Source organism: Temnothorax curvispinosus, unplaced genomic scaffold (assembly GCF_003070985.1).
Source record: "Temnothorax curvispinosus isolate PA1 unplaced genomic scaffold, ASM307098v1 QBEX01013129.1, whole genome shotgun sequence".
Lineage (NCBI taxonomy): Eukaryota > Metazoa > Arthropoda > Insecta > Hymenoptera > Formicidae > Temnothorax > Temnothorax curvispinosus.
The window spans coordinates 275,441-292,491 of NW_020222909.1; the positions used below are offsets into that span (position 1 = coordinate 275,441).

At 37.8% G+C, this 17,051-nt stretch overlaps 1 protein-coding gene across 16 annotated transcripts in view; it reads right to left on the minus strand.

Moving 5' to 3' along the window:
- The window catches only part of LOC112463218 (serine/threonine-protein kinase MARK2-like), a 66,092-nt gene that overhangs the window by 13,281 nt on the left and 35,760 nt on the right, over nt 1-17,051 (minus strand). For 5 of the 16 annotated variants that reach the window (XM_025029460.1, XM_025029459.1, XM_025029450.1 and 2 more), the window contains exons 2-11: nt 12,223-13,229; nt 10,575-10,866; nt 4,392-4,607; nt 3,588-3,966; nt 3,276-3,511; nt 3,018-3,129; nt 2,038-2,150; nt 1,742-1,943; nt 1,163-1,360; nt 343-544 (exon numbers count right to left, since the gene is read on the minus strand). In XM_025029460.1, coding sequence (XP_024885228.1) covers nt 343-544; nt 1,163-1,360; nt 1,742-1,943; nt 2,038-2,150; nt 3,018-3,129; nt 3,276-3,511; nt 3,588-3,966; nt 4,392-4,607; nt 10,575-10,866; nt 12,223-12,956 — 2,684 coding nt within the window. In that variant the 5' untranslated portion in view covers nt 12,957-13,229. Of the gene's footprint in view, nt 1-342; nt 545-1,162; nt 1,361-1,741; nt 1,944-2,037; nt 2,151-3,017; nt 3,130-3,275; nt 3,512-3,587; nt 3,967-4,391; nt 4,608-10,574; nt 10,867-12,222; nt 13,282-16,865; nt 16,964-17,051 lie in introns of those variants that run through there. The other 11 variants (XM_025029466.1, XM_025029458.1, XM_025029465.1 and 8 more) reach the window with 8 other exon arrangements.

A 17,051-nucleotide genomic window follows, 5' to 3' on the forward strand; every position in this document is an offset into this window, starting at 1 on the left:
ACAGTTAGTGAGAGTAAAAGTGTTAAGTCGATAGAAGACGTCACACGAAATGCACTAATATTCTTATTTTATATTATATCATTATATAGTTAATGAGATATTGAACCATGGTTTAATTTGTGAATATAAATTGATAATAGCAAATTCAAGTAATATATAAGGAACAAAAACTAAATGTCCAATATCCCATATGTTAAATATGTATCGAGAAGTGAATAAATATATAGAATACTAGAAAAAGTATAATAAAGAATCTTATAGCACTAAGTTTATTTTTAAATTATATTTGTACTCCGTTTTCGTGTAAATTGTTCTGATAAAAATAATTGGATATCACTATACCTGGGTACTTCGTTGGTTCTTTCAGTAGATGATGATGATGTTTTTGCTTGATCATAGGAGATGGTGCTACGTCGACCAACAGAACCAGGAGCAGGTGAGGTAAGAGGCCGACCACCACCTACCCCTGCGTTCATTGTGTTGCTCTTGTTTACCCTTGCTTTACCACCAGGACTGGTACCCACGCCTAGAATAAACATTGTCACTGCAAGCCTCATTAGATATGGTTCAACACAAAACACAAAGCAACATACTTTAAATTATAACAAACAGAAACATATCATTAAAAAGACAACGAGCTGCTAAGTAAAATGTCTGAACCTGCTTCCATATTAAGAAACAAACATAGACTAAAGTAATTACGACTGTCACTTCCTCGTACTTTCAATTACAGTGTACAATTGTACATGATAAATGATCAGATTTTAAAGATATATGTGCATGATATGTGGTAAAATTATGACAATATGATTGTGCGTTCAATCTTATGAACATATAAAAAACGGGCATGACAATTTGACATTAAAATGTATACAATCTTCGAACCTTCGATAAAGATATGATTGTAATGATAAATATGATAAATATGATTTGTGATTTATGAACAATACGGAATAATACAAACACAAATAACAGATAAAGTACAAATTAATTGTAAATTCGACAAATTAGATATTAAACTGCTGCAACCTTGTCCAAAGCAACCTCATCCAAAGACTTTACCCAAGCATCACGAAGGAAACATAGCGCGACAAGTCGAATATCTTTTTATAAGAGATTTCTATTCTAAACTATTGTTCAAGGACAAAGTATAACAACTCACTAGTATCTAATTGCCCAGGTGATTGACTGTTTTTAGGTGCGGAGGGCCGGGTTGCAGAAACGCGAGCACTATTTTCCTTGATCGTGGCTGCGTCCACAGTATTTTGTCGTTTAAAATTACTACCCCCGCTTCCAGTCACAGTTGTGCCAGTTACTGCAGTCGCGTGATTGTGATTCGTTGCATTACCTGGACTGGGTCCTAATAAGGAAAAATATTATATAATAAAATCCTCCATTTTAAATCCAGTATTTATATTAATAGATATATCAGAGCAAACAATCTCGTCGTTTTTTATTATCATATTCCAACATTCATTACACCACTTTTATTACAAATTTAGTTTAACGACAAAACTACATACTAACTAATAGCTATTATTATACCTTCTTCTATCAACACAAATAAATAATACAAAAATTGTTGCATGAAAATCACAATTTTCGTCATCAAAAATACAGATATCTTTGTCTTACCCAAATTTGATAAGTGTCCTTATCCATGCTTGTTATTTGACAGTAAAGTTTAAACTGCCATACTGCATTAAGAGTTATGGTTAAAACAAATGGATATAACACTTACGAAGAGTTTCACCACCAGACGAGGCCCGTCTACTGGGTTTTGGATTGCTAGCAGAAATACTTCTGTGAACACCTCTGTGAGATGGACTCTGTACCGCGCCACCTGTTCCCCCACTGCTTCCTCCTCCACCACCTGAACTGACTTGAGGTGGAATGTTACGCAGCGATAATGAACTACCTGAGCGTGATCCGTCACTTTCAGGCTGTACAAATAGAAATTCGGAAAAAATGTAAAGGAAAAATGATTTTGACGCTACCTATATACTGTACATTAATCTTGATATATCGTACACTTACATCTGTCGTTTTTCTGCCTAAGAGCAAGTAAGTGGCGAATACATCGTCATATTTTGCTTGTCCTAAAGAATCCTCTATTTCACTTCGAGTGTATCCCATATTGGCTAAGGCCTCTGAAATGGAAATGCGTGGCGGCATAGTCACATCCATTAAAGTGAAACAATTTTCCGACAACATTCATAATTCAAAATTAAAGAGATGCAAAAATTAAGACAGAAGACTTCACTACGTATTGTTATAACAGATACTATCCAACATTTAGAAATTAGAACATTAAATTCTTAAAGATTAGACTTATCGTCTTCGTGATGTATATATATCCGTGTTTTCACACTCTTAAAATACACACTTAGAAATAACATGTGGTTTTAGTTCAATTTTAATATTAGCATTAGTTAAAAAAATTTTACTTTTTTGATCAAGATGTATTTCCATGCAATTTTTTTTTTTTTTTTTTTTTTCAAGAAGCAGATGACGAACACATACATGTAGGTATAAATATATCAGACTAAATAAGGATTCGAAAAACAAGCTCTGAGATATTTTCACGCTGTGCATAGAAAATGTGCACTTACAAATCTCTTACTTGATATAATTTAGTAAAACGTTATCTCAAATTGTGTGTGTCCGAAGGACTCTATATTCAGCTTTTTAATAGAAAACTATAATTCAGTACGGATTACTAAATAGTATTGAGTAAGACTGTCTGATATATTTCGATAATATATTAATAGTGATTACATTGCACAATTTTCCAACTACAAGAAACACCCGACCATGTAAACATTCTCCTTAAAGAAACTATATAAAAAAATCCAGCATATTAAAACAATTTTGAAATCATAATATAGTTTGAAAACATGTATATATGTATGTCGAAAAAGACAGATCTTTGTCACTCATCTTACATAGCGTAGAATGTTCACAATGGGTGTGACATTAAACATAAAAACGGTAAGTAGTAAGTGTTATGTACATACTGGTAGACTCACCTATCCTCTTGTGATCTCTATAATCAGGTTCAGGTTCTAAGTACGGCTTTAATTCGTCATCCTCGTATCCCAAATTCATCCATTTATCCTTCATTATGTTCTACAGTAATAAAAATTGTTAAATTATTTTTTTCGAACATAACTTACGCATGATTAAAAAATACTCGCTTGTAAATGCACTGATAAGACAACAATACCTTAACTAGAAAGGTGATAAAGAGTTGAAGAATAAAATACAATTCGAACCTGATCCCCACGTACCTCTAGTGAGGCTCTCTTCGTTGGATTGAGCACCAAAAATTTCTTGAGAAGATTTTCACAGTCGGTGGACATATAAAACGGAATTCTATATTTCCCCCTTAATACCCTTTCCCTCAATTCCCTCAATGTCGAACCATCGAAAGGCAGTGAGCCGGATACCAATGTGTATAGAATTACACCTAACGACCATACGTCCACTTCCGGACCATCGTATTTCTTTCCTGTAAACGAAAAATTATACAAGTAAATTTGAAGCTCACACATTGCAAACCCGCATGAGTAATTTCGAGAGAATACCTTGAAAAAGTTCCGGTGCGGCATATGGCGGCGAGCCACAAAATGTGTCTAATTTGTTACCGGGTGTGAATTCATTGCTAAAACCGAAATCAGCGATCTTGATATTCATTTCACTATCGAGCAACAGATTTTCGGCTTTTAAGTCTCTATGAATGATCTTCTTTTGATGGCAGTATTGCACAGCAGAAACGATCTGCCTGAACTTCGCTCTCGCTTCTTTCTCCTTCATCCGCCCATGCAGAACCAGATAGTCGAAGACCTCGCCACCACTGGCATACTCCATTACCAGGTACAGTGTCTTTTCAGTCTCGATCACTTGGAACAATTTCACTATATTTGGATGGTCAAGCATCTTCATTATCCTGACTTCTCGGAATAGCTGTAATTGACCAGATGCATCAGCATGAATCACATACTTATATTTATGAGATGCATGTGTAACTTAAAGTTTTTTTTCTGTCAAATTATGATAATGCTACATGACTCAGGCGATGACAAGTCTTCTTATGAAAATATTAGCACGCAAAATAAATCAATATAATTAGAATAGTGACTTGTACGTTACAACAATCAATTTAAAATAATGGCTAATGGTACTTAACATTACATACATTGAAACAAGCAAGTTATAAATATAACAAGTTGTTAGTTATTCACTGACAAAGCAAAATTTCTTACTTAGTTTGATAATGCAATTTATAATTCTAACAATTCTCACTCTTATATTTACAATTCTACTCAGTGAGTCTTTGTAAAAAAAAAAGAATGTTAAGAATATATAAGATAACAGCGATATAGTGTTACCTTTTGAAGACTACCGGGATTCAATTGAGTCTTATCGATGATCTTGATGGCTACTTCCTTCCCCGTGGGCACATGCTTAGCAAGTTTCACCTTGGCAAAGTTGCCTTTGCCAATGGTCTTCAGTAATTTGTACTTGCCGATATGAGGTTCTTCGGAGGTTCGACTCCTCGAAGAGAGCCGACCTCCGCTACTCGACACCCCTACGCCATCCCCCGTCTGTAACACACAAAAATCATGATCGATAAGCAAATAAAAGTCAAGTGAATTATAGACAACGTTGTCGTCAAATTGCTGAATGCAAAACACTCATTTCTGAGTAAAAATCGCAGCAAATTCTTTTCTTTCAAACGCGTAGATGTCAAATTTTTATTTTGTAAGATTAATTATACAAATGACAAGAGCAATTTCGATTTATTTGTTCTCAATGTGACTATGGCTACGGTCAACGTGACGCTAAAAATGCTTTGGAGTGTTCTTCTTCTCCTTCTTTCTTCATTGAAAGAAAAGAGAAGAGGAATGCTTTGAAGCATTTGTAGCGTCACGTTGACCGTAGCCTATATCTCTGTATAATTATACATTCTGAATACCGGTATGTATTCAGAAAACAAAATATTAGATACATATACAGTTAATGTTAGAAATTAAAAGTATTAAAAAAAATATATATATATATATTATATATACATATATCTTTTTTTTGTTTAATTCTTAATAAGATGAATAAAAAAATATAAACATATACATATATAAATAGATACATTAAAACTAAAATAGCCGATGTTACTGAACGATTTCGCAACGAGATATGAGCAAGAAACGTATAATTAAATTAAAAGTTTAGCGACTTATGTAATATAATCTGTAATCTAAATTCAATAACTTGGAAATTATTGCAAACGCTATATGTACCGAGCGTGCTAATTTATTTCGAGAAACGAGAGGACGTCGTGCAAAGTTGCGTCGTAAATAGCCAACTATTTCAGAAACTTAGGTTGCATCTCCGAGCGCGGCGTTTAAAGTCACGGAATGGGGCAGGAGAAATACGGGGCAAAGGCTCGTTAAGAGCTCAGCGTGCATTCCTCGAGAATGCCACATCGCGGGGAATCGCGGACCTCTCTTCTCGCGTAAAATATTGCATTTATTTACGCATACGCACATGCCTGCGCGGCCGCACTTGACACTTCCAAGCACGGTGGCGGCAACGGCCATTGTCAATGGAATTAATTAAAACTCGTTAAAGATACTCGTGTACCAGATCCAGATTGTTCCAAATGGAACACGCTGGACTCTCTCGTATTAATCGCAAAGACAACCGTTGTATTGCGTTACGTCCACGTGCGACGTCAACGTCGACGTCGACGTCGCATGTGCGATTTTTTACCTCTTATCGCAATATCTCTAATAAAGGAAAATAGAGAGAAGAAAAAGAGAGAAACGGCAGAATCGACATGCATTTATGAAGTATTTATGAAGAAGTCGGAGTGCTTAAATGCACTATGCTCGCGACCAGTTAGATACACGCCTTTGAATTATAAGAGGCATCAAGAATTTAGAATAAAAGCTGCAAACTATCTATTTATGATAAAAGTATAAAGGCAGCATATGATAAAAAGCAGATGAGATAAAGAGTAATAAAGTAATTAGAATAGCAATTTGACAATTAATTTCGTAGGATCAAACGGTTATTACCCGCAGGAGGCCACGCGTGACCATCTTGCGCGAGGTGGTGGTGGCCGCAGCTTTAGAGGCCGCCAGTTTGACTGCTTGCGAGTCTCAGAAGGACAATCGATAGGCGACGGATCGACGACGGATCCGACAGTAGACCGCTTCCTCGTGCTCGCATGCACGCGATTTAAATGGCAAATTGTTTGATTTGTCTGTCCGCCGATATCGCGAGAACGCACAGAAAAAGTTCAACACAACAGAAGATAATCGTGGATCTTAATAGATTTCTTCGATCTTTCCGTCACTATAATCGCTAATCGCTTCGTTTCACATGTCGACGTCACGCGTCACGATTTACGGATCGCGCGACTCTTTTTTTCCGATTATTTATTAACAATCGGATTAATTTAATTCTGGATTCTTCTTCGATAATGATGACCAATCAATGATGATTTCCTTGATCGAGTACCGCAGTTCCCGTGGTCGGTCGTTTTGGAAGGTCGAGCGATGAGTCAACTTGCGAAGCGTATCGCCACGCTGGTTCATTTTATCAGAATGTGCGCGGTGTCGTATAAAATCCACCACTGTATTTCAATGAAATAAACCGATTGTTATATCGGTCGCTACCATCTGTCGCTAGGCAAACACACTTCGATCTCCGACTGCCGAGAAATAAATGAGGATAATCCGTTAACTTTGGTACCATAATTTAAAGGGACATTTCTCTTCGAATTCCGATGACGTTTGAATTACATTTCTCGATTAATAAATCTCTCTCAATCATTTTGCCGCGCGGATCGTTTATAAAATACAAGATATTATTCTACGAACATCACTGTCCGATATATTCCATTAGGCACTCTTTGTACTGGTATTGACGATTGAATCTCAAATCGATTCCTCGAAGATGATATTTGTACTCCACTAGAGTAGCTTGCATTTCTCGGATTTGTTGTTTTCTGAAAGCTTGCTCTCCTTGCGGTAACTTTGCGACCAAGTGGGGCGATAACTTTTGAGAAACTCCGTTTCAATGAAAATAACTTAAGACGTATAGATATACAGATCACTTCGAATATTTATCAATAAATTCCAAATTCGGTCGCAATCAAATCCAAGGATATTTCAGCGCGAAGGCGTATCACATATACAATATTCTTTCAGACGTCACTGACTAAACTAATCGCTATCTTGTCAACCTTCGGTCAACGATAGCTAGGTAGGACGTCAGCGACACCATCTCTCGACCTAGCACAGTTCACATCTAACATCGATCCATCACCGATGATGGTTCACTGACAATTAATCAAAACACAAATCACAAATTAATTATGAAATACACGATATCAAAAGACTTTCGTAGGTTCTCGACCCTATCGAGACTGTGGATTCCGATGGGAGCTTCAATATCACCCTAGATGCCTCATGCTGAATTCTCCACGATATCCGCTTCCGCCGAGAGTTGTCTTCCGGCTTGTGTCAAGGGCAGAGGCGATGTCACCGTTCGCGAAACTTTCTCATTTGTCTATCACGATTGTTCAGCGTCATGTTCCACAAGAGAAAGAGAAAGAGAAAGAGAAAAAAGCACAAAAGAGCAACGAGAAAAACGACGATCGAGAAACGCGAGGTTGCTTTGGTCGTCGTCGTCGTCGACGACGACCGTACGCGACTGCCTTCTCCCTTTTCCACCCTCGAAACGAGCCACCCTCGGAGAAGAGACCACACAACCGAGGGATGCGAGAACAGAATCAATACACGATGCCGCCACCCTCTGGTGGAAACGTGCGAGCGAACCACCCTTGAATGCCCAGCCTCGACGTCGTTCGCCCACCCTTTCTGCCACCCCCTCTTCGATGGAAGAACGCATGCGTCGCGGAAAGTGGGAACCACCGACACATGTTTGTTTCGTGTTCTACCCTTTTAGCCGAAGGTACTGTTCACACGCTCACAGTGGAGATAACAGAGGGTTTCATGCTGGTCAGCTGATCGGACCGAAGACCGAATGTCGCGGAACGCAGGCATTGACGTGTCCTAAAAGAAAACGCTTGAAATTTTCAACACGAGCTGAAAAAGATACGACTTTTTCCTTATAATTATCGAAACTGCGGAAGAAATGGTTATTTATAATATTAGCGCTTTGGAATAAAAAAAGAAAGGTGAAATTAGCATGATATCGTTTTACAGTAAAGTAGAAAAATATCAAAGATGCTCTAATTCTAAGATATCGATACATCTTGATGATGACGCACACATCTGTGGGTTGTAAAGTGTGGGATGCCACATCTTCACCTTTATCGTCCTCCTACCTAGCAACGAGTTTTCGCCTCGTCAGCTGCTCGAATCAACTACTACTATGAACACCGAGAAGATTATCGCAACATAATTCAGCGCTATATATGAGAGACTGATAAGTATATTGAATCTCATAAGTATGTTAAATAGCGTAACAATACTCTAAAACTTGAGCATGACTGCATGCAATAGATAAGAATAAATCAAAATTCGGACAATATCGATCTTAATATCGAGACAATTATAAAGGAACAAATCGCTCAAACTGATCGCAACAAATTTACGATGTTTTATTTTCATGCTTGTGAGAGCACTGATTTCTTTTCTCGTTAGATACTTAGGTGAGGATGCTCGAGAGTCAGTATGAAGAGAATAAAGTCCAAGTTTCTGAAAGGGACAAGAGCGAGAGAGCCAGCTTCCGTCAGCTGATCAATCGACCGAGAAAGTAACCAAGAGTCGCGGACATCCACTCCACGTAAAAGGCAGATAAGAATAGATCCAAGTTGACGCGAATTCTCCACGGAAAATAGAATCGCGTACACGTGAACTAACAAATAAATCGGGAAGCTCCGTTTAGATGCTCTATTAAACAAAAGAGCCAGCAGAGAGTCCCCTTTTAGTTGATCAAGCTGCGTTCTCTCTAACGCAATTCAAGTAAAAACTCAACGCACTCAAATCTATCTAAATTAAAATAATTAATTAAAATAATGTATTAATTATAACGCATCTCTTTAATTTCAAAGTTATTTATGCATTTCGTTAACAGGTAAATAGATCAACGCACGTTGCGACAAATAGAACCTATTTTTGCAAACAACTTTTTATCGCTATCGTGAATAAGTAAAGAAAAAATATCAACTTATTTTAATTGCAATATTAAATATTTTGTTTATTATTGGTTATTTTGGTTATTATGTCATTTTGTTTACACTATATATATATAGTGTTACGCATACTACAATTGGCAATTTTAAATTGAAAATCATCGTCAACTTGAATGAAACTCTCAATGCTTATACAGACGAAGACTGCTGATGCCGGATTTCTACAAAGATTATGATTTATGTCCCCATAAAACGGTGAGGAAAATGGGAAATGGCGAAATACACGACGTAAAACAATGCCAGCACTTCCGCTTTTGCGGAGTGCATCTGAAATTTGTTTTATGACGCGACACAAAAGTTGATACGGATGGAAAATAAAGTCTCGCTTCAGATATATTGCTGACTTGTCGTGTCCATGATGTGCGATATTAAAAAGCTATGACATCCGTCAGTTTATATTGACGCATATAAAAGATTTCTATTGGAAAAATTATCTTTTTTATGATATCTTCGATATCTTCTATCAAGTGCCAGAAAAACCTGTTTGATTTGCTCCAGTAATTAGATTAAGATAGTCCAAATAATTGAAAATGTTTTTCTAAACTCACTTGATTTATGTTTATTAAAAAAAAAAATACATTTTACTCTCAAGTAAGTTTTTATATTTGCGCCTCAAACGAATTTATATGTATTTTCCGTTAATAAAAAAATAATTTTTTAAAGAGACAAAGAGAAGGAAGACTCATTGAAATTTCCGAGATATTTCAAATACGTTCTGCATGCGAAATTAATTAGCTTCGACAAGTTGCACGATCGCCATAAAGTGGCATCCGAATGGCGCTTCGACGAAGCGGGGAAATCATCCGGATTATTTCAGGTCGAACGGATGAGCCGCAGACGAGTCATACGTGTGACGTAAGTGTGGAAGTGCATTTGCGTTGTCACTCGTTTGCACTCGATTCGTTAGCGAGGGTGTCACACATCGTCGATATACATATATGGGTGATCGTAAAGTCGCGCGTGATTGCGCTGCGGACCGCGTATATAGGTATAGTTTTTAATGTTTTTACTTTACATCATTTATGCTTGCGATTATCGTACGCGATTTTATCTCTACTTTCTTAACACTCGTGTACCTTACACGACCCGTAGGTGATTTCGATAATTATATCGCTATAGATAATCCTCAGCAAAGTTATAACTGCGTAATACCATATACGGTCTAATTATTCTACGATAGACATAAAAAAGTGACGCGATTATTTATTTCTCTCCTTAAATCAGATAGAAATCACTTTATCGACAAGACGCTCGATAACGTTTCCCGATAATGGTTCTGACGTGAGTGATAACGCTGCAATCGATGCCTATTATACGTATATATATGTACATATTATATATCTACCTCCTTCTCGCTCTGAATACCCTTCTGCATGTCTGACAACGGTTTGAGCGGGATGGTTGTTGCGTTGTTCTGCTGTTGTGGTTGCTGATGACGCTGATGATCCTTCTTGGTAACTATCGGCCGGACGATCGCGCGAGTTTGCGGCATCCTGGATTGCGCTCTCGTCTCCGCTTCTTGTCCGCGCCGCGTATCCGAAGCGGTCCTGGACAACTTAACGGTGGGCTTCTTTGACGCGATGCCGGCGTTTCCGGTGGAATTCCGTGTCGCGTCTCCGCGGTGCAACAGCAAGGCCCTTTTTTCGTTGACGTTTCATTATTATTTGTTCGTCACAATTCTTTCTTCGACCGTTCAATGTTTTATGGCATCGTGTATCGTGAGTATAATGATAATAATCAATAATAACAGACAGGTGTACAAGTGTCCGTCATAATTCGAGCGTTTTGCGTGATAACGTGTGTTTGATAATTCGGGATGATGTGGAGAGATCATTGCAAACGTAACAAGGAGAGAATGATGCATTTCGAGAATAGAACAGATATAAAGGCAAAAATTAACGATTAAACACTTTTCATCTTTTGGTATCGAAATCTTTAATTAAAATATTGTTATGATAAAGTCCACTCGAAATAAACTGGAGAATAACATTTTGTTATCTGTTTATACACCGGCAGATACAATTCGCGCAAAACCATTTATTTTCAATCGTTCATAATTCAGAAAATATTATCTTGATATTTTTTATCGAAGCGAAATCGAGCAATTATCGAGATATGTGCGTGATACTTGCAATCTATTCAGACACCCGGTATATTTATTCATCAAAACATCTGCCAGTGCGGCACGCACAACTCCCCTGATCTCTCCCGGTTGGGCGTGTAATGACCGACGTGTAATGGCGACGAACCGACCGACGGGAAATCACGGAATGAATCGCTGCACGGTTGCGACATTGCGTAAACTAAATGCCAATTGTATCGAGGAAAGAGACACGCGTGGGTGTAAACGGACAGTCAATTGTGCGCGGATCAGGCGTGTAGGTAGGTAGGTAATCGGTACGCGGCGCGCGGCGACGAGAATCAGGCGGAGGTTGGACGACGATTTCCTCAATTATCACTAAGGCGACTACGGCTATCGTCGCTCTGTAAACGTAACGTATAAATGGATCGTGCATCGTGCGTCTGTATGTGTGTATGCGTTCTCAGGTATTGACCGATTGAAATACCGTGACTCGAACTTCTCAACGACGATTAACGTGCAAAGATTGAGATTATGATCACGATGGATGATATATTAAATTTTAAAACATAATTAATCTCTTAAATCTTTTTTTCCAGATGAAAATAAATTATCTTTAAAATTTGTTTTCAGGACTGACATTTCTATTACTTCTCCTTAATAAAAATGATTATCCTGGAGATTTATTGTAAATAAAAACAGTTTTGATTTTTTAAACGTTTAATTGAATAACTATTTTCTTTAATAAGAAATCTCTCGAATGTCACCGAATACTGTCTTTGAATCAAGAAAAATAAGGGAGGAAGATGCAAGATGTGTTTGGAATGTGTGCGAAAGAGGTATCGACGGTGATGTGAATGAGCGTGTAAATGTGAATGATTGACGTATGACGTAGAGAGAGTATGTATTTTACCCCTCGGCCTCATCGTCGGTGATGTTTCGCAACAAGTCCTCGTGTTCCTGGTATCTGAGCTGGACTTCCGCTCCGAAATCCGAACTGTTCTCCAAGTGACGCGTCCTCGCCGCGATCGTGCTCATCTCGATGGCCTTAACTTGCTGTTCCAATCGTTGCAGCATGTCGGTGCTTTCGACCGTCGTCGTGCCCGTCGACGCTGTTCGCTGCTGATTCAGAATCAAATCGAGACTGAGCGGCGCCTTGGGCTTTGCCGACAGTTGAGCGGGTGATGTCAGTTCCGTCCTCTGGTGGATAAACGGAAGTCCGATCGGTTGGATAATCTTCGACTCATTAAAGACTCTCAACTTCTCCTCCAGATTTGCGTCCATGTTCGTGTCGCTGAGGAGTCTCTTTACGGAAACGGGAGTGCGACCGTAGAGCGGGCTCGTGGGAACCATCTCCTTGGGTCTGATCGGGCTTAAAGCGCCGGCCCGTTTCTCAACTACTTGCAAACCCTTGCCATCCTCTACCAATTCCCACTGCTTCAAGCTTTCCAAGGGCGCGAGCGGCGCCGATAATCGCTTCGATATCGGGCTCGTCGGGCTCGATTCGTTAGCAGCCTGTCGATTCAGCTGACGCACTGTCCTTTCTGCGGACGACGGCGTCAAGAACTTTCGTGCACCTGTCTGCGGCCGAATCAAGCTTCTGCTGGCCTGTGCTCGCACGAACGGGCTCTCTCGATCGTCCATCATCGAGAAATCTCACGTGGGAACGAAGACGGGAATTGGCCCCCGTTGCTGTTTCTCAGGCTCTCCTTGAGAATCTCGTCTTCGTAAGACGATCCTTTGTAGATAACGTATCGGCCGCTGATAAACCTTCAACATCGATTCAACGGCCAAACCGGTCAATGACGCTGCACGGAAGATTTAGTTTCTGTCAAGAAGAAGACTCGTGTTTTTCTTTTTAAGAAAAGACGTCAAGCACTGCGACGATCATCATTAAACACATCATACAGAACCCAGAACCTGAGAATGAACCACGAGCCAGTTGACCGATTCTCTCTTTCTTCCTCTACACCTTCATTCGATTAACAATCACATGTATCAATAAGCGAATAAGCGGTACAAATATAGGCTTTTTTGTAGATAGGGGAATAAAGCTTTATTGAACGGCGGCACTGTGTGTTGGCTCTTTTTGCAATCATAACGTTGTAGACAATAAAGCAGATAGGTACGCAAAGAGGCTCGCAATTTCGTGGATTACCGCAGTTTAATGCGAGTAGACGATAAATAAAGCTCGGAGACTCGTAAACATGCGTGTGTCTTTATCTGTGACTCAGATGTCTATTACATAATAGCTTTTAATCGAACGAAATTAACTCGTTAAGTCAAATGCGTCAGCACATTGGAAAATTTTCGTACAAAAAGTACGATAAGAGGTGAACAGTTTTGTACATTAAAGAATTATCTAGTAATCTGTTACAAAAAGGACTTTTTCAATGATGATACAATAAATAATAGTCTTTAAATTTACATAAAATAATATTTAGCAAATTTTGTCACCGTATAATACATATAAGCATTATGCATCAAATGTGAAATGTGAATTGTTTTTTAAGTCAAGTAAATATCAGCAAACGAAGCAAATAAATTCAATATTAATCTATTAACTCTTTCCCAAACCAATAAAAAAAAAAAAACGATATTCATTTCACGGATGTCATATTATTTTTATCGAAACGATCGGAGATATGCCGAGATATCGAGTATAAAGAATACGTCATACCCCGTGCAGTTCTAAGACGATGATAAGGATGCGTGTACTTATAAGTTTCCATTAGTTCTGCCTTGATCTGGCCCGACAATGATGAAGTGAAATATATTCCTTCAACGGTTTATATATATATATATATATATACAATATCGTGAACAGTTAACGTTTTACGAAATCCAAGAGAAATTTATCACTCAAAAGCCAAGATGTACATGTATAATAAACAGTTTCTACCATAAAATTAATTCTATAATATGTAAAAATATTCTTATGGAAATACATATAGTTTATATTACGTCATCTATAATCATTTTTTATATTTGCAAATTCAGTTGTTTCACCGATTAAACCAAATTATTATTAAGATTTTGGAAATACAGTTTTGTATGTAAACAGACGAAAATCCAAGCGACTATTTAAATGTTAATTTCCTTTTCACAATAATTTTCCGATAAAACGAATTAACGAAATAAACGATTATAAACGAACCACCAATTTTTGCGCTCTACGAGTGGCGTTTCTATTCGTTCCCTTAGGTGAAGCAGCCAACCGGAAATTTGCTCCGAGATTGAAACGAGAAGTTTAGACACGGGTGACCTAATCCCTCGATAGATGAAAGGGTGGGGAAGCAATTTTGCCAATGGAAAATTGAACATGCTATTTCGAATGTATACACGATGAAAAACTTACGGCAATTTAAAAGATTCACCAACAAAACGGCCAATGATAAGTTATATATGCTAATAAAATTCCTCCCTAATATTAATTGATATTTCGGATAATCGATAGATTGTCATGAATACATTTGCAGAGCGATCAGGTTACATCTAATCATATAGAAATTACAAAGCGTGTAATGAGTTCTGAGTTCTTCGATCCTTATATGAATTTAATAATAATTTAATATTATGATGAGTATGACCCAATATGAGTTTTCTTTTAATATTAGATATTAGACATGCAATTCTTAACCGTTGCGACAAATGGATCTAAAATAATTGTAATTTTTAGATTGCAAATTGTTATATTTTTAGTATAGGTAAACATAGATAGTAAATTTGTGATTATTTTAAAACTTTCATATTCTGAGTAAAGATTTTACAAGAGGATTTATTTCCGCCATTTTTATCAGCTCGTAATACACTTGCAAATGTCGCGTGGTAGATTAAAAGATTAAAAGGCGAGATAACAGTATCTTTTTGATTGCAGATATTTAAAGATAAACAAGGTTTTACTTGGGGGGGAAAAAAAAAAGAAACTAATAATAAAAAGAAGAATGATGCATAATGGATCTATAATGTTCCACTTTAAAATAACGACTGATCAATTGGCCTCGCAACCAATTGAAATTTTCGATTATTCGTCAAGACGATATATACATGTGACCAATTCGTCGAGAGCTGTCGAAGAAAACTTGTCGAACGATCGACGCAAACACCGACGCTGTTTTTCAACGAAGCTATATAGAGTCATAAATTGTGAGCAAACGGGATAGAGTACGGAGATTAAGAAGATTTGTAGATCAGCTATATTATACAGGGTGTCCCAGATCACTCGCAGTCCTTTTCTCGGATTGCAAGAAGTTCTGTCGACTTTTGAGCAGTTTAAGTTCATTTATCTTCGCAACTCTTCGACAAATAACATTAAATTTGTTTGCGACGAAACATCTTAAAATCCTATTAAAATTACATTCCATTAAAATTAAAGAAAGAATAGAGGTTTCTTATCTTTTAAAGCTTCATTCGTGAAGTTCAGAAAATTCTCCACAATTTTTTATTCTTCACCATTTATCGCTTAACAAGTATTGGAATTTTAATATTTCCGATACTATTTCCTAAGACAAATCTATTTCGAAATTTAGATATTGTTCCGTATTAATTAAAGATTAATTAATTATATAGATTGACACAAGATGCAGAGAGATCCCGTACATCTTGTGTATTTCTAGTGCAGTATTGCAAGACGTTTTAAGAAATTCTTTTTCACTAAGGCTGAGAGAGTTTCGGTATCCGGTGAAGCATAATTGCCCAAAGCATAGTGCAATCATCGCGACTTAAAGGCGTTCTTAATAAATAGGCTCGATGCAGATCTGCCTTTGTACTTATTAATTGCTGTAGGAACATTCAATAACAATGTGGGATTTCTATTGTTTCGCAGAAGCGACTTCGTAACGGCAACCGTCTCTTCCCGCGATTAAGAAGCGATTGGATCATAAGGATGACCGCAAATGCAAGTTTTCAACTAATCCTTAGATTACACGAGATCCTGTATTATTTAGTCTACACAACAGTTATAAAAATATAGCAATAAGAGAAACACTCTCTAGGAAAACGACAAAAACAGAAAGAGGGATTACGAAAACTCAGAAAGATGTAAAATAAAAAGTTGATATTTCTATTTCATTAATTGATAATTCGGGAAGACGGTTATGCAAAGAATTCAAACGTTCCAAGAAAATTGCATGATCAATAGTATATGTATAGAACCTGATAGTATATATTGATACGCTTGATATATTTAAGGATTAAGTTAACGTTCTTCGAGAAAGTGTTACGTTAGTAGGACTTCTCTGTGGCCGAGAGAGAAAGAAAGCACGTGCATATACATATATATATTGACAAATGTCCTTTTATCGACTAAATATGTTGCCGGCATTCGGGTGCCATGAGCTATATTCGATAATACGACAATGCGAAACGCGTGTATTTTTCCGAGATTAAAAATTGTAATTGGAGAAGCCGTAGAATGTGAATTTCCGTCGATCACGCGCTATCCAGTTGCGTGCCATACGCGCGATGCGTGCCACTCACAACACACATATTGCACACAAAATTACACCTGCGCAAAGTTTTCGTTCAAAATACGACACATAAAAACTAAAAACTCACTCGGCGCTCGATCTCCCTCTCTTCCTTTGTCTCTCGAAAGCGTCGATCCCGAAAAAAGGAGAGAAACGAACGAGCGAAAAGACTAAAGAGAGGCAGTACCAAGGCTGTGCGGACAACGGCCGGTTATGACGAACTGGGTCCATTTCTCGAAAGGCACCGATAAGCGCTTGGGGCCGGCCAACTCGA